Source organism: Ptiloglossa arizonensis, chromosome 14 (assembly GCF_051014685.1).
Source record: "Ptiloglossa arizonensis isolate GNS036 chromosome 14, iyPtiAriz1_principal, whole genome shotgun sequence".
Taxonomy (NCBI): domain Eukaryota; kingdom Metazoa; phylum Arthropoda; class Insecta; order Hymenoptera; family Colletidae; genus Ptiloglossa; species Ptiloglossa arizonensis.
In genome coordinates, this window is record NC_135061.1 from 7,192,768 (window position 1) to 7,211,306 (window position 18,539).

Below are 18,539 nucleotides of genomic sequence, written 5' to 3' on the forward strand. Positions count from 1 at the left end.
TGGTTCGCATCAGGGGATATTCGACTTTGTTCTCCGTTCGAAGATCGGTATCCCGTCATCGTGGGAGACGGTGAATTAGCCGTGGACGTTCCCAAGCGGTGTTACGTCGCATCGATGAAACGCTTCCCGTTAAGGGAGTACGAAAAGAAACCCGATAGTTAAGAGAAACACACGCAACTCTCCGGGCAGTTTCGGGTGGCAAGGTCTTACACCGGCAACGGTTTATCAAATTGCAGGGCTGCCCTGTGCGCCGCTAAAGGGATGTAAGGGTCGTAAGGTGGAACGAAGTTGGGGGTAGCTTATTAGAACCACGACAGCAGCCCTGGCTCCACCTTGAAACCTCCAACCAACCACCATCCTGCCGTGAGTCTTACCACCTTGCCCCCTTCCATCCAGCCGTCGCCTTCCTATCTTCCGCTCGACGCCCTCCCTTCTTCCCCCTACGCTCCCTCGCTCTTTCTCTATATAGTTCAAGCACCGTAGAAACGTGGCTCAACATAAAGGGACGCCAGGGACCGTCGTACTTGCCGCTCGTCTTTAATCTACGAGGTCACCGAGCAACGACGACGACTACTACCCTCCGAGCGAACGAGTACGGGCACCGAGAAGACGTTGCTACCTTCGAAAGATTTTCAACGTTAGGTCAGATTTGATGTTCGGTCCGAGCCGATGGGCGAATCCGTGTGTCGCAAGGTCGCATCGTTTCGAAAGAAACGAAATTTTCCGAGTCGGTTCTCTCGGATCTGATCGCGTAGCGGAACAACGGTACGTCCGAGTCGTTGATAGACGTAAGAACTACTTCGGTCGAAAATAAGGTGTAGTCGATGCGTCTCGAGTTGGACGTCAGCTCGTCAATTCCGGTCGGAAATAGGTATCGACGCGTGGTCCCGGGGGAACGGTAGTTCTTTAGGCAAGACCGGGACCGCGTGTAGCAGCCTGATTCAAAAAGACGGGCCGCGGCAGCCTCGCCGCTTCTCTCCAGGGGGTAGTTTTAAAATTCATCCCCCATACGAGGAGTAAAGGGCCGCACGCTACACGGTGCTCATATCAATCCGTAAGATCGATAGAAAGTGTCGGTGGGTCTGGATGGTGGATACGATGCAGAATCACCGGCGATTCCGAGCGAATTACACGGCAGTAAATTCGCTCGGGTATCCGACGACTCCCCTGAAAACAATTATCATAACTCAGATTTCAGCTAGTCGAATTCTCTTGAGCCAACAGTTATCACCGGCCGGGATGACGTACGGAAAGAGCGTCGAATTTTGTTAGACATCGAACAAACTTTTCCCAGACAGAATCCCTTTTATGCCTTTATCTATATCTCTGGCAGCATTCGATCGACTCTGTTTGACAGATTACTCATCCTGTAGATTTTTTGTTTTTTTCCGTTCACGCCGGAGCATAAACCGTTTACACTGTTTCTCGCCCCGTATGTCTTCCACGAAGGGAATCCTTGGTAATCCAGATTTATTTATCTCTCGATAATGTCCAGGGCCGGTGCATCGAGCATCGCGACTTCCGTGTTTTCCATAAATCAAGTCTCTCGCTCGCTCGGAAAAAATTGATCGGCACTGGGTTAAGTTTCGTTGCGTGTCGCGAACGGCTCCGATCGCACCACGGTAATCGTATCGATCCAGCACTCTTGATCCATTAATGAACTTCCCAGGGCACGTTTTACGCTGGCTACCTGCGATTTTCACGCTGCATCCGTTACATTCGACGCGACGGTCAACTCCCAAAATACCACTTGAGATATTTCATTTTATATTTCACGATCGATGGTAACTCGTACGCGCGTTAATACCGGACATTGGAGTTGCATTTTTAAAATACCCGCTGTTGCGTTACAAACCTTTCGCCGAGAACGAATCCGTTGTAACAGCGCAAATGGTACAATTCGTCGGACTCTCTCGAAGACGGTGAATTTATAAATGAAAATAACAAAAGGCACGTTTAAGAGGAGAAATTATTTCAGCGAGAGATCGAATAACATTTATTTGTATTAACGTTACATCACTTTGCGAATAAGAAGCAGAAAGAAACGTAACGTGTGTATAACGATAATACGTTGTATCGATGAATAGAAAATATCCAACGCGCGTTAATAATTATTGAATTTATGTTCGCGTTATGAGTCACAATTGAGGCAACGATACATTTTGTATATTTTCCTTGCGGCTCCGTAACTTTCGTAAAACCGTACTTCATATTTTATACTTTAGACAGTGTTTTCGATACGTATCGTACCGATACGATTCAAGAATCGCGATAAGCCTTGAAAAATTTTCGACTTACGTTTCACACTTAATTACCCGTGTAAAAGAGACGCAAAATATTTTACGCTGAATAATTACGTCATCGTACCTGGAATTTTAAAATCACGGCGCGTACAAAAAAAAAAAGGCGATCCGTTAATTTCTTATTCAAACTTTCCATTACTCGATTATTTCGTATATTCGCTTTGTATACGATGATACAATCGTGGCGAAAGTATCGTTTCCCGCAATCTTCGAGTTCGTTGTACATTTTCGGGTGAATTTCCCGAAAAATTTGAACGAAATTCTAAACTCTTCGTCGTTCTCGTTTAAATAAATATTATTAAATTCATTTTTTCATCGCAATACGAAGCTACTTGCCCGGTAGGGAGTCGTTACATCGTTGCAGGAGTCATTAGCTAACTGTACACCGACATTCTTTCCACAAGGGAAGCGTGTCATCTCTCTCGTCGTTACTTGCCTTCGGTAAAGCCAAAGGAATTTTAATCATTTTTTCTTGTCGTTGCACGAAAGAAACATAATCCCTTCGTTACCCCCTGACAGAGAATTTTTATGGTACACGAAACGATAAAAATCCTTTACTGCGCTAACTAGCGTTCTTTCTACACGGAATCCATTCTCCCCGAGAAAAGAATCCCATTGTGCGACTAGCTATTTTCAAACCAGTATCGGTCGTTGCGCGATAAGAAAGAAATTATAAAGGGACAATTTAAATGACCAATTACGCACCGGGTGACTCTCTCCCGACTTGTAGACCATAAGCCCGTTCGGTCCGTTCCCAACGCGGAAGCTCTCGTGCTTGGAACTTAACGGTTGTCGGCTCGATCGAAGTTTTTCAAAGAAGAACTTGTTTGAAAAAATTTGCGGCTCGAGAATACGTACCCGTTGTCGAGCACTTTGGTAGCTTTCGTAGGAAGATCGTGTTTTCTCACGACAATTACATCATCGCCCCTGCCCCATTTTCATTCCTACTCTCCCCCGTACGTTGCATACGGGGATCGAGTGAAATCCTTGCTTACAGGACTGGTAAACAAGCGATAGGTCTCCCAATGTCGGCGTCTTCCGCGACGACAAAATTCCTCAAATATTTATCCGTCTTTCCCTTCGAACCCTTCAATCGACGCCTCCCCAAACGCCACTTCCGTTTCACGCTCCCGGAGAGTGTGTCAATCCTGACGCCTATCGACGTATGACAAATACCTCGTCCCCGTTGCTTGCACTTTCCGTCAGCCCTGACGACCGTGACAAAAGGACGAATCGGGAAAGGAAGAAAAGACTCGTAAGGGTGACTGTCGCGAAGTCACCGTCCCTTCTGCTTTCGCCAACGGTCTCTCTTTCCTACGATAAAACGTTCCGACTCCCTGCGAAACATCGAACGTCACGGTTGTTTGTCCTCCACGTGATTCGAGTTTCTTACGCGCGCCTTAAAGATTTCCACTCGTCCCAAAAACATACGTCCAGAAGCGACATTGATCATCTTCGGATGTACCGACGCTCGATCTAATATATTCTTAACCGTAGCAACCTACCGACCATCGAAAAGAAATTACCCGATACAAAAACGCGTCTCGATTCGAGGACGTGGATCGCGATATCTTCGTAGGTTCGATCGTTGCGCCATCCAGGCTTCATAAATCTCGGACACGGTAGGTCTGTCGATGTTCGAGGGAAGCCCGGTCTATCGAGCGTTGGAACTTGGCCCCCGTGTCAGGAACACGCGGCAGTAGTTCGCGATTAATTTATTTTTCCCTAGTCGGCCGTTAATTGTTAAACTTAGATGAGCGGTCGTCGGCAATCCCGCAGTTAGACTTCGACTCGGAAGAAAGGAGAGGAGACGAGTCGCGGGACCGGGGACAGAGGGGAACGGGGAACCGAGGAAAAGAGAACGCGACCGATCGGAGAGGAACGAACATTGACGATCCTCGAAGAAGGAGACGAGCGACTCCGCTACGGAGGAGGAGGGAAGGCTGACTGGGGGTTGAAAATTTGCTAGGCAGGGTGCGGACCGGGAGAAGAGAATCGAGAACTTCGGTAGGGAATCGAGGCGGGAAGCCAACGCGCGACTCGAACGGTGGATCGGGTTACCCGGATAATTAGAACGATGATTAGGAGAGAAACACGGCTCGTTGACCAATTCTTTCTCGGGGCGTTCGTTGCTCGAACCGACCGACGTTGCCTTACCGAAGATCGGCTTTCTTTCAAGGGGCGTCGCGCTGAATGGGACCGAGAGCCGAAGAACGGTGTAATTACCTTGCCCTGGAACTCGACCCGTTACGGTAACAACCACCACCGCCCGAACGACGACTAAACCATGAACGAACCCGACGCGATACGCGATACGCGATATTCCGACTACTACCGCCTTACGAGAGAATTTATATCCACTCGGAGAGACGGTACGATCGCCGATAAAGAAGAAAAAACGCTGAACCTAACCAAATTCCTCGAACACCACGGGTAACCGTCCCGAGGATAGGTGAAATCGCTATCGACAAGCTTCGGGGAATATTACGGCACCCCGGTGACGCATTTTCATGGCCCTCAGCGTGATTGGTCGTTCAAGTTCGTCCCCGCGAGATCACTTGACCGGATATCGGTAAGCATCGTAAAAAGCGGAAAAGGTCGAGACGTGGCCCGTACAGATGGAATATTTAGAGGCTCGACGACGGAGTTGTACACGGTGCTTTACCGATAGCTTTTCTTAAACGGTAGGAAGATTTTCACGGGGAACTAGTGTCGGACAGTTGGACTTGACTTCGCAGATTCATCTTTTCTCGGTTAGGTTCTTTCCACTCGACGCCGCTTAGCTCCATCCGCGTTGAAGTACGCGTGAATATTTGATCGGTCCTTCAACCTTCGCCTCCTTCGCCTCCTTCGCCTCCTTCGCCTCCTTCGCCCTCCCGCAACCTTCGCCTCTTACCTAACCCTCGGTCCCAGCTGCGGTGAATTATTTAACGCCCCCAGGGACACCAGTTACCAACATACATCTGTGTGTCAGCGAGATTTTCAAACTCTTTGTTTTACACATCGCCGATTACATAATGGGCAATTGCACAGAGCCTGTCAAACACTTCCAACCTTCTGGAAATCTAACGCAAACGATGTTTCGTCTAGCTGGTAACGTCTTTCGTCGTGATCGATCAAAGCTGCCGGAGTAGGGACACTCGCGAACGAGCGAACATTGCTCTTCGTGGAGAACGCTGATGCGACAATAGACAGGGCTGAACAAACATTTTATCCTTTCGTGGACATCGACCGAGCCGAACAAAATTACGAATCCAATGTTATTTTAAGAACCTCCTCATTTTTATCGCGATACACGAACGGTTCGTATTCGTTATTTTTAGCGTAAACGAATCCGCAAATAACGAATATGCGCCTTACGGTACAATCGAATTGCGAGCGTCTTAATTGATCGTCAAGCCTAAGGTAAAAGACGAATTTGAAACGTTTAACGTCCATTAAATTTAAATTGAATTAAATCGAAAGAGGGAGAACAATGGGAGCGAGCGGTAGCGCTACGCGCGGAGAAATGCTGAAATCTTTGAATAAACTTAAACCGATGGATTATATACCGACCAGAAAGTTCAACTACGGACAAAATATAAAATAAACCTTGCTATATAAGCATTGTCCGTATCGAATGGACTCTCGATACGAGTTCAAACGAAATTTAACATTACGTAACATTGACTTTGTCCAATGTCATTATCGTCAACGGGGTCTCCTTTCGCGATATATTTAGTTTTATCTAGCGCTCCGTTATCTCTCGAATGGATAGCATTTCGACATTATCGTTCCTGGTGTACAATCGCGATACAATGTGCATTTTACGATTCGAAAAAACTTAAAAATTTCAATATTACAGTTCGAAATACGTAACACGTGGCAACGGTGTAAAAATTTATCAACAATTTCAGGCGATAAGTAGCGGTATCGATTCGATTTACTTATCGTTTTGTTTGCGATTCGAACAAGATACGCGTTATCTCGACATCGTTTAGATCGGTACAGTATACTTCCGACCAGATAAGGTGACTCGTGTTAACAAAAGTTTATTCGTTCGTTTCGTTTCAAGGAAATACAGTATATTAAATGCGATCCCTTCTCCTTCTCGACAAGCTCTTGGTTGTTGAACGCGCAAAACGCTAGATGGAGTCATCTAACTCTCCGGTTAAAGTGCAGTTTAAACCTCTGTTATAGTAAATTTATAGAGTTCTTATTTTCCCCTCTTTTCCCTATAACCGAGATTACAGAATGCATTCACATTTATGTAAAGATAGTTTCACGCGTTGAAGCGAGAACGCGATCTTATTAACGCACCAAACCGATGGCGTTATCCGGTAGCGAAGAATTCAAAGTATTTTTTTCGTAATCAGATTTCGGAACCGGAGGCGCCATCTAGCGACGGCTTAAATTAAAAAAATGTTTCGGTACTTCGCCGCTAGATATCGCCACCAGGCTGAAATCGGCTCTGGGTCAAGTTAAATTACATTCGCGCAAACGTATCGAAATAACATGTGCGATAAACGGCAACTGCTCATTGGTTAATAACACAATTATAACGTATAAATAACACCATCTAGCGTTTCGTTCGGACGACAGCCAAAAGCTTATCGAAAAACAGCCGGGAGACGCTTCGACGCTATTCCCCTCAAATGGCAAGAATTAATGAACACGCGTTTGTATGTACTTGCGTGGCAACTGGTTCGCGTCGTTAATTACTGTCCTCGATACAGTGACGCGACAATGGCAGAGGGTTCGGAGTTGACTTTTTTTGATCTGAGACTAGTTCACGATCACTTTGACCGTGCTCTCTTACAAGAAGACGATGTAGATCTTAGAGCCTACTTGGATGCCTACAATGAACTCTACAAGTAAGAAAACAGTGAAACAGTTGTTTTCTTTGTTGATCATAACCTTCGCTCGGCGAGCAGCTAGAATTCGGCCTAGTTAATGCACATTCGTTGGCATTTCTTTCCGACCTAAGAAAGAAATTAGTCATTTTTCATTATCGTACGATCTTAGCGTAACATCGTTACATATGAAATATCCGCATTCGCATAATATTATTCCGTTCAAGTAAGTTTGCAAATACGTGCAAACAATGGACTCCTACCATCTGTATTCTTTTGTACGTATAACGTACGCGTGATGTAATTTATAACTCGTGTTGCATAGATTTTTCCAACTGATGGGCAGTGTCTTTGGCTTCGTGTCCTCGGATTTGAAGCAAAAAATTGAGATACTGATAGAGTTGGTAAAGAACGACGATCAGAATTATACTACCATCAAGTCTATGATAATGTACGAGAAGGAGAATAATATTCTCGACAAGGGAAATTACACGAACGGTGCGCGTACTTTGCTAAGACTTCATAGAGGTTTAGGTAATACGTCGTGCAAAAGTATATTCGCGCAAAGCCGTTGTTTCTTGTACGTTGACGACTTTTTAACTTTCAGATTTCATCAGAGAATTTCTTAGACAGCTGAGCGACCTCGCGGACAGCGATAAAACGTCCAGTTGTTGCCAGGACGCGTACAACAAAACCTTAGCCAAACATCATCCATGGGTGATTAGAAAAGCAGCAGTGGTCGCTATGTATACGATGCCTACCAGAGAAGTTTTATTTAAAAAGGTAAACGATTATACGAAAAGACTGTACATACTTTGGCTTTCGATACGTTTATTTCAGGTTTGCGGAATAGATGTTCAAAGAAACGTCGATGTTTTGCCAAAAATGTTAGAGGTAACTGCAGATGTGTTCAACCGTACCCATATTCTCTACGAGATCCATGAACTTCACACTCTGCCGTAAAAGTAAAAACTTTTAACGCTAAAACACACGCGATCCAAACATTCCACCTTTAAAATGTGATACGCAAAAATTCTATACAATTAAACAACACCCTTCTCAACGTTTTGTTTATACAATCGTATACGCAATCGTAATGTATTTACTGAAATTGTACAAAATGCACTAGCTTAGGTTCCCGTATCTTTTATTATACGGAGTTCTATTAATTTATATGTATTTATTATATAGAATCCGCGAAAATATCTGTTTGCTCAATTCAATGCATATTATTTATTCGTTTATTGTTTTTATCGTATACAGTATTGTATAATAATACCGATGAAGTAAAGTTTGGTAAAAAAATATCTCGGACCCTACCTATAGTGACGGTAGTGATTTATTTTGTCGATTAACAGCTGATGCAGCTGCTATTCGAAAGAGTCATATTTAGTGCCATTTCCGCCCGAAATGTGTCATCGAAGGAGAGATCGGACGTTAGCAGTCCTGAAAATGTTTATCATCGGTAAAACAGTTCGGAGTGGAAAAATCGATGCTCGACGATAGTGTATTACCAGCGATGCTTGCTGTAAGGAAACAAACTGCAGTCCCAGCCACGAAAGCCCTCACCACGGCGCTGGTGATCTGTTCCCGTCTGTTCGGTGCCAAGGAATTTAACACCCCAAGCGTGATTCCTATAGAGCCTGGATTTGCGAATCCACAGATTGCATACGTAGCGATCGCCTCGGTTCTACCATAAATTTTGTTTTGTCGTTTGAACTCTCCCAACTTCTGATAGGCGATAAACTCATTGACCACAGTTTTCAGACCTATCAGAGTCGCGACGTACTCGCACTGCTCCCAAGGTACTCCCATGATCCAACTCAACGGCATGAACACTCTCGACAGTACGAACTAAAAACACCAAACGGCTAACTGTATCCGCGACAGTGAATCTCTAGGATCACCTAGGATCGATCCTAAAAGGATGTTTCTCGACGAAAATCGTCTCGTTGCCTCACTTACTTCGAAGCTGAGGTCCTCGAAACCGACCAGTATGCCCAGCCAACCGAGCAGTCCGTTTACCAACGCGATAAAAGATACGAACGCGACGATATTAGCGATTATACCCAAAACTATGGGAATCCCTGATGCTGCACCTTTACTGGCAGCGTCCATCAAACTAACGTCGTTCCTGAACGAGTTAACGAATACGTATTAATGTACAATCGAAGAGCCGATATTGTGCAGTGTGCACGACTCACGATTTCTCTAGTTTAATGTCATCGTGAGAGATCTGAGACTTCTCGGTCTCCGGATAAAATAGTTTTGAGTAACAGAGAGCCGCAGGTGCTGCCATCAGCGACGCCGTTAGCAAGTGAGTCGCGTTTGCTCCGAACCCTATATAGGCAGCCAACACCGTTCCTATATTTAAACAGAAATTACTAAATCCCCCCTATGATGGTAAAAATCGATGAAAATATTAACCGTATTGATACTTTCTTTTCACTAACCTGATACCGATCCAAAACCCGAGCACATGATAGTATGCAGCTCCGAGGTAGTTAATTTATTTAAGTAGGGTTTCACGAGCAACGGAGATTCGCTCTGGAATAGAGAAAGAAATTATGCCGTCCGAACGATAGTTACCTTTCGTATCTATCGCTTTACCATTCCGACGAAAATATTGGAAACACAGATTACTGATTCGCAGATCGTCGCCCCTAGTAATCCCTGTAAAACCCGGCCCAGGTTCAACACCACGCATTGCATGATGCCTAGATAGTACAAGATTTGGATGATGAAGCAAAAGTAGAAGATCACCGGCAACACCTACGGAGAAACGTATTCGATCGGTCTCTCAACAATCTTCGAATTATCTGTAAGGTGACCACTGACCGAAAACGCGAAGATCCCATTCTTGACCAGCTGTTCGGAGAAGATGAAACTAGCACCGTGTTTAGCGAAGTTGAGAAATGTCACCACTTTATCGGAGATGCACTTGAAAATCGCTCGGCCGACGATCCATCGTATCGTGAAGAGACCGAACACGAATTGCAGAATCAGTCCGCATAAAACGGGCCTCCATTTAATCTACATGAATTTACACAGGGATGAAACGTCATTGGCTGAAACGTCGTGGCAGATTTCGTTGCTATCGGCTCGGAGCTGGGATTCTTACGAACACCTTTCCCATGAAAGTAAAATACACGGCGCGCAATATTTTCGATATATCGACGATGAAATATTTATTGCAACGATACGCATTTAAATAGTTCCGAACGTGTGTAAAGTCCCTCTGAAATCTGACATTCAAAAATCCGCAAGAACCTCAGCCGCGAGGCGATACTTTAAATGCACACTTGACAACCGGCGATGTCGAGGTGCAAGTTCAAGAGACGATTAATAATATTCAGCTTCCGATTTACTCACATGACCGGGATGCTTGGAAAATATCCATCCGAAGCTAATCAAGATAACGACACCGACACCGCTCATCAATCTCTCTCGAGAATCGACCGTATCGAAAATAAGAAAGATTACGATAGCCAAAAATATACAAGTATAAATTACTGTCTGGAAAGCGATGCTCCCGTATCTGTAAGTAACGGTAACGAAACACATTTTATTACTTATCGAGCGTTATTTAGATCACGATAAGACGATCGACGATCGTAAATCTCGTAAGCATTGTTCCTTACTTGCTTCGTTGATATTTTCGAACCCAATGGTGGCACGGTCGGATACATCGGCCGAGTGTCTTCCCGACGATACGTTTTACAACCAAACTGTAAAGCACACCGCCGTACCCAAACACCAACAGAATCATTAACATTCCATGACCGTGACACCAATTGAAATCGTTCCCGTCATCTGATGGAAATAAACATTTAGCTTTAATTGTACTTTTCACGCTGCGAACTTAATCGTAATGGGGATCGCATTAACCTACTGTAGTTCCTCCAATATAAAATGGCGAACACGAAGTAGGTCAATATCACACCGTTCAACAGGGCCAGGAACAGTAACCTGCAGATTCTGGTATGCCTCGACCGGAAACCATCCACTGCGTTGTATACTGTTGCTAAACAACCTTTCGGTTCGGCATTTACCCTCGTTTCCTGCGAGCGGGCAAATGTGTCTTAACCAAGTGGCGAACAAGCGTACGGCGATCTTTCCCTTTTCTTTTATTTTTCATCGATAACGATACTATACTTTACTTTCTTTATATAAACCACGAATAAAGTACACACGCTTTATCGATACTTAACTTTGAACCGTGTAACGCGTTCAAGTTGTATTTACTACTAATCCTGATGGAACAATGACACGTTTTGTTACTAACGTGCATAATCAACCGATTGGCTAAGGATTCCAAGAAACGATTACATTCCTCCGTAACTCCAGACACAAAGAATCGTAAACACGTTGCATACCTTGCCTTTTATTGATTCGTCGATCCGATAGCCAACCTCTAACGCGTTCAGCTCGTTGTTCTGCAAAAATAATAATTTGTTATCGCTATTCGATATCTTTGGTACGCGTATCCAAGCTACGATCAAAAATAGGTCAAATTTTCTTCGAACGCTGGGAATCCGAATAAAAGTAATTCGTTCAAAGACAACATTTTTAGTTTTATTCAATTTTCTTCATTCTTCGATACATTGTATCGTACAAAGAATAATGTGCACCGTGGTGTATGTGTATGCAGTCAGAAGCTGCTTTTAATACTAATCTCAAAGTTATTACACGACCGCAAACAATTAACAATAAGACAAACGAGACGAAGCAAGGAAGTAGATCAAACTGAGATGGAAATGGTAGTACGTTTGAAAGCAGAGTGGGTTACGAGGTCACGAATTTCGGGGGGAGTTTAATAACGAGAAGAAACGCAGTGAACCGAGATTTCAAATGCAGACGTACCAAGTCGTTCAATAAGTCTTGTTCAAAAAAGGGAAAAATGCGATTAAATTTACAACCATTGTGTACGAATCGAAGGTAGAAATTTTGGACACGTGGATAAGAGGTAAAACGAGAGGGAAGACAAGGTCCATGTACAATATAGCACTAATCGAAAAGGAAGATTACGAAAAACTGGGACAAGAGGAGTTTCCGAGGAATGGATAAAATGCAACGAGACGAATGTCGAACACGAAGACGAGAATAAAAAGCACAATACGGATTCGCGACACGATGTACAAAATTCCAAGCAGGTTCTGGACGAAGATCGACATTTTTGAGAACTCGAACCAGACGAATGGCGACAGAATTCATGCGATGCGTAAGATACGAGCGGATCCATGATACGCCACATGGTAATGAGTTTCAAAAGCTTTCGAGAAGTCTAACGATACAAAGATGGCAAACATTAATTGCGTCGATGAACCTTTGAAATTGAGTCTTTCGTGCATTAATGCATTAATTTACAACGATAAAATATAAGTCCTTTTTCGATGAGTAAAAAATAAAATAGAATAAAATAAAACAATTTTTTTTCTATGCACGTAATGAAAAATCAGATTAAAAAAAAATTGACTTTAATAACACTTATAGTACACGAAGGACAGGAGTAAGACAAAAAGGGAGACATTGTGTTAATTGATGCCAGAAATATTGTAAAAGCTTGCAGAAGTGAGTTTAATATATTCAACGACGGAGTAAAGATTAAAGCTGGTAAAAGGTGTGAAGGAGAATAGGAGAGATCGATAATATTAGGAGATGAATGAATCGACATAAAGAAATGGGTAAAGTGCTAGGGGGGGGGGGGGGGGGGTAGGTGCGTGCGTAAGAGAAATAACGCAGGAGTGGCCACCACTACGCGGGGGGTCGTACCGGACTAAGAAGGCCCAGCCGATGGGACTGTGGAGTTTTCCGGCGACGATGACATAACGCAGGCCCATCGTCTGGTCAGCGTCTTAACGACCACCTGAGAGAATTAACGCATCCGGCCTACGCTTCTTGTATCCCCCGGGACGACCCTGGCCCCGTGATTTCGCTCACGTAGGCCCAAAAACCTAAAGTACGAAAAAGGTCATCGCCTTACACGGAAGGGTCTTTGGTAGCCAGCATCGAGGGTAGAACAGAGTAGGTGGCGTAATTGTTACAGCGTTGTACGTTTCTATCATCTATCGTTTTATTTCTGTCAATATACGTATATCGTAAAACTTGATTCCCTTTCGTTCTGTAATAAAACCCCACAATAGTCGAATCGGTGAGCGAGTTTAACGAAGTAAAATTAACGTAAATCGAAAGGCGGAATAAATCCAAAAATACTTTGAGGAATAATAAGAGGACTTAAAGACCTCGTATAACAGATACCGCAAATAATTGCGGTAATGTATTGTAATTATTTCAGAATAATGTATCGTTTAACTTTCAGCAACTTGGTTAGCTTATAATTATACGTATGTAAAGGTTGCATACTTTATCAGTTAAAAAGTTATTTGGTCGGCGTAAATTAACGGGGAGAAGACTATCGAATATGTTGTCTAGTACAGCAACGTTGCGCATTTGTCCGATACAGGGCAAACGTAAAAATATTTCGAGCGGTACCTATGGTCTTCAAATATTTTTGTAACGAACAAACGAACAAGGAAATACGGTTTAAATACATCGAATATTGTATACAGTATTTGTTCGTTGAGAGCTCGATTTAGCTTTCGTTCCGATAAGCATCCGACGGCTGAAACTGTCCTTGAAGATAAGAGCGCGATGAAGAATAGAAAACGAACGAGGAACGATTCTTCGCTCTCGTTCCAACCTGTTCTCGCTTTCGACAAGTAAAATGTGAGACTGCTCGGCGCACGCGTTTGCGCTACGTTAAGAGGTCGCGCCGGTATCGAGTCCCGAGCTCTTAACGAATACCGTAACAAATGGTTCGTATCTTTGACCCAGCAATACGATTTGAATTTAAAAGAATAATCCCTGTACAATTTGAGTTCGATCGGATTCCGAGAATCCGAATTGCGTTGCAAAAGTCGCTCTGGTTAATCTTTTTCGATAGATATAATTTAGATTGTGAAGCACTTTAGATTCATGGCACTGCAGAGAGAGGGAGAGAGAGAGAGAGAGAAAGAAAATATAGCACGACGAAGTCATTAGGAAAAACGAAAATCAGAAGCAATATTTATTATAATTTGTAAATGGGGAAGGGGGGCTTGAAATGAAAAAAGTTGGCAAAAAGAATGTTGGCCATCTAAAATTGAAGACCTCCTTCGTACAATACTAACGAGTAGTCGTCAGCGTACTAGGTTGTGTTAAGATCATGACTGACCATCGACTAACATCGGTTACGTTACTATCGACTAACGTTATATCGACCAACAAAGATAATGATCCATTTACGCGCGTCGGCTGTTCGATCATTTGATGCAAAGAAAATGCGGACATTAAGTGAATAATGTACGACTAACCCGAGTAATTGGGGGACGTCGTCGGTATTAGCATATAAATCAAAGATCGGCAATCCACGGGCCGCGGGCTCGATCTGTGCCACCGGATGAAATCGTTTGATTCGCAGTCTTAAACGAAAGGTCAATCTCCCAGATTACGATGATTTAAAAAGAAACGAGCATTTATTTCGGGCATAATGGAAACGGTAGAATTTTAAGGAATTGCGTCGATTTGCTGCATATAGTATAAATGTAGAAATCCGTTAGAAGATTTTTCCATTTCAACGAGACGGACTCATCGAAACGGTAATTGTAGGAGCAAAGGCTTATCGTATATCTTCGTTTACCAACCACCGCAACCATTGTAGACGAATATGGTTCGTTATCCACGCGTTAACATTGTCAGCGGCCCCTTCCGGAGGAATGCCAACCCATGATACAGATCGAGCGGATATAATTAATAATGAAACTTTATTGAAAACAACCGGCTGGTCGGTATCGCCCGAAGGCTTTGTATTCTTTCTATTTATAGAAGCAACGTTTTTCATAAAGATTCGAGTGAAAGTATCGAGCGATATTCTGATGGATAAAAAGACACGCTCCAAGGAATGGCCGAAGGAACGGTATTGAAAGCAATCGTGGAAAAGGAATATTAAATATAAAATACCTCGAATGCTGGATTCGTAGTTCCGGACATCTTTCCTCCTTCCAAAGGTACAAAGTCGCTGTGGGCCGTGTACTCGATGCCAGACGTTTCTCGATACTGGTTAAAACCTGTTAACACGTAATCGAGGAAAAAGAATAACAATTATTCCTACGAACATAGGTATTTCGTGTCCCGAACGACAACCGTTCGCGTAGATAATAGATAACACCGATAAGAATGAATCCACTGCCTAAACTAACGTTTGTTTATCTTCGCTCGGACGATCTAACGTTGATCTTCGGAAACCACTTTCTCCTATACTACGATTCCCTAGGCGAGTAACTCGTGGCGATCGGATAGTACATCGATAATCGTCACGCGATTCTCACGTTGAACGTCGAAACGATACTCGAGATCAGCGTCAGGATTCCGCGTCCCTAATTGCGACTTGCCTCGAAGTAAGAGGGAGCTACTACTGCTAACGATAGAGCGGTGTTTCGTTGCATCGATATCGCGGCGGCGATTCACGTGCACTCGGACAGATCGTTTGAACAACTGAATATCGGAGTCAATCATAGTCGTTGGACTGTACTCCAATGATGTGGTAGGGGAACACCAACGTCGATACAAATGTAGGTTGCCGACAAATGGTATGTACATGTGCGAGTGTGTGCGTTTCGCGAGGGGCCGTCGCCCCAAACGGGGGGCTGTTGTTGTAAAAGCATTGTCACTGGCGAAAGGACACTGAGTTTACCGCGCGGTTAATCGAAAAGTATCCAGAGAACTGTTGTCTACTCTAGACACGATTCGATAGATTGCGATTTTAAAACACCCCGAGAAGTTTTGCCTACTCGAGATAACGTCGCGTCGCTTTATTACTCGTGTACGAATATTTCCGACACATCCAAACCGTTCGAATAGAAATTCTACACAAGAGTAGAAAATTTAGGGTAAATAAATAACTGTCGCGGATTTTCACCTGTCGAACGATAAGGTATAATAAATTTCGCACGTTTACTTATCGCGGAATTATCGTCGTATGACACTGGATGTAACCGTCGGTGGACGATTAGTCGTCGTTTGACGGTCGCGCCAACTTGTGAAAGTTGTTTCTTCGTTGTCTCTTCGCTGACTCTTCGTCGACGTCCGTGCGAACGCGGTTACATACGAACCGCGATTGTAATAAATTTACTCCTCGTTCCCGGAGACACGGTTCGAGGAATACAGTCCGGACAGGGTAAACAAATACCGATCAACGAAGGAAAAACGATCGATTATTTTCCAAAACGGAGCAAAATTTTCAATATTTATCCCGATCGTCGTACCGAGGTTATCGAGCCAACTGGTTACATCGCGTTTGCTCGATAGAGCCAACTTCAACTTTGTCGATCGTTCCTAGACACTTGACATTTGAAACACAGCGTGGACACCGGCCGAGACACAAGTGGTGCTCTCGACTTCCCTAGCACAGCTATTCCGGAATTTCCTAAATAATTATCTAGAACGCACTTGATCGATAACTTCACCTTTGCTCGATATTAGCAACATCTGAGAAATTGACGACCGCGTCGATCCATCGAACTCGTTTCTTCGATGTTCCGAACGAAAAAATTTCCCAACTATCTGGAATCTTGGAGCTTCGGAGATCTTTCGAACGTGAAACGATCGTGAAACGTGAGCTCTACGCGATAGAAGTTGAATTTCGATCGAGCGTTTCCAGTGAACTCGGTACCACGTCGAGGAAAACCGTACCGACGTCGCTAACGTTGTTTCTCGTCCAATTTGACTTCTCTGTCGGGTAAATCTGGCATCATCGAGGTCATCGTCCCCGAACACTCGTCGTACGAAGAAACATTTCGCGTAGAGCTCGAAAAGGGAGGAACGACGATTCCAGAGGGCAGCGATCTCTTCCTCTCGGTTTGGTCGATTCGGATGGCCCGTCCATCGAGCATCGAAACGTCGAGCGTCCCTACGGTCCCTGAATTCGAAACGAAGCGTGGATTTCGAGGATGCCGCGTACGACGCCGCGTTTCTAGCGACGGCCGACGCGCGGTACGAAAAATTCTTGGCTGGCTGGGGCTTTTTCACACGAGGCGGTGTACGCAACCGGTCACGTGACGACGCGTCGCCGTAACGGATCCCGGCGAAGCCGAACGCGAAATGCAATTTAACAGGTTGAACGCCGTTCCCGGACACCGATATTCTTCTCTACCGCGCGGTGGCCCATAAAAATTCTTCCGGCGCGTCTGGCCGATGTACACGCTCGCAGCACGCGGTTCGTTAATCGCGCTCCGGCTGGTACCAGCCGGAACGTGGAAACTGGAGAAACAAACCGGAAAGCCAGGACTGTAATCTCTGGTATCTGGTCGCGATCGAGACGGTAAAGAATCGCGCGGCGGGGTACACCGCTCCTCCCCGCTACCTTTAACGACCGCCGCGACGAAATTAGGAGATGCGTTTCCTGGACGATAATTGTCCAACGCGTTGCTGGTTATTTCTAGCGACCGTTGCGTTACTCGATCGCGTTACACATGGACGGGAAGGTGTCTACGCGCGACGCGCGTTCCCGGACTCGCTCGAGGGTGTTACACCACCACTGCGCTCGAAAATAAACAACTTTCCGAATTTTTCGCGGAGAAAGTCTCTCCATCGACACCTTCCTCTACGATTACTCGTTATTGCGTAAAATCGAAAACTATCGCTGATTACGGATTTTTGCCTGAAATTGGAAATTAGTGGAATTTTATCAAATTATAACCAATCGAATTGTTCGAATAGAATACCTACGAGACTTAACTTTTTCCGTTCTCTTGCTGGCTTCAAGTGTAACGTGGATTACGTTATCTGCGCGTTAAAGACCTAATTAACGAAAATATTCAATCAGTCGACAGATCGTGTACGCTTTCAACATTACGTAGAAAGAAAAATATGTGAAATCTTATCGAATACGATTAACTCCTTTAATTTTTATTTCGTTCGGTCTAATTTTTCTAGAAACGAAATACCGTGACTGTTGCTGCAACATCGTAGCTTTACTATGAAACTGAACAACTTTTGAACACAAATAATATTGTTTTCAATTAAAAAAGGAAAGAGCACGATGTCTGGGTTAGGTCTGGATTAGTTGCGGGTTAATTATTTTAACATAATTGGGAAAAATCTGAAGGTCCTACGACATTCCTGTGGGTCTAAATATGCCGTCAACCGGGTCAAAAAACACGCTGTCGGGAAAAACGTGGCTCGAGTTTCAACTTGAGATATTTCTGGAAATACGTGTACTTTTTCAACTTACCATAGGTCTATTATTCCGTAGTCCGCAGTCGCAACAAAAATCGTATATTTTGTCTGTTGATTTGTTATGTCTATATGCACAATACGGTCTGTTCTCGTCGAAATACGGACGGTGACTGTCTTGATTCTCGCAAAA

At 44.1% G+C, this 18,539-nt stretch overlaps 2 protein-coding genes across 7 annotated transcripts; one reads left to right on the plus strand and one right to left on the minus strand.

Annotated features, from left to right (window-relative positions):
• The first annotated feature begins 6,782 nt into the window (after window positions 1–6,782).
• Window positions 6,783–8,269, plus strand: LOC143154289 (ceramide-1-phosphate transfer protein). 2 transcript variants are annotated; one of them, XM_076326260.1, is made up of 4 exons: window positions 6,783–7,156; window positions 7,461–7,633; window positions 7,743–7,918; window positions 7,976–8,269. In XM_076326260.1, exons 1-4 carry the CDS (start codon window positions 6,951–6,953, stop codon window positions 8,096–8,098), a joined length of 678 nt encoding a protein of 225 aa, XP_076182375.1. In that variant the 5' UTR covers window positions 6,783–6,950; the 3' UTR covers window positions 8,099–8,269. The 2 variants fall into 2 exon arrangements, with proteins under 2 accessions (XP_076182375.1, XP_076182374.1); XM_076326259.1 differs by having other exon boundaries at window positions 6,789–7,156; window positions 7,461–7,669.
• Window positions 7,891–18,539, minus strand: Cnt2 (Concentrative nucleoside transporter 2). Of its 5 annotated transcripts, none has more exons than XM_076326254.1 (14): window positions 15,565–15,990; window positions 15,134–15,240; window positions 11,512–11,571; window positions 11,028–11,196; window positions 10,777–10,948; window positions 10,508–10,673; window positions 9,974–10,168; window positions 9,746–9,907; window positions 9,589–9,682; window positions 9,340–9,499; window positions 9,101–9,269; window positions 8,650–8,989; window positions 8,456–8,581; window positions 7,891–8,116 (listed from the first exon to the last, which is right to left on the minus strand). In XM_076326254.1, exons 1-13 carry the CDS (start codon window positions 15,770–15,772, stop codon window positions 8,487–8,489), a joined length of 2,097 nt encoding a protein of 698 aa, XP_076182369.1. In that variant the 5' UTR covers window positions 15,773–15,990; the 3' UTR covers window positions 7,891–8,116; window positions 8,456–8,486. The 5 variants fall into 5 exon arrangements, with proteins under 5 accessions (XP_076182369.1, XP_076182373.1, XP_076182371.1 ...); XM_076326258.1 differs by lacking the exon at window positions 15,565–15,990 and adding an exon at window positions 16,125–16,265 and having other exon boundaries at window positions 7,894–8,116; XM_076326256.1 differs by lacking the exon at window positions 15,565–15,990 and adding an exon at window positions 18,405–18,539 and having other exon boundaries at window positions 7,902–8,116.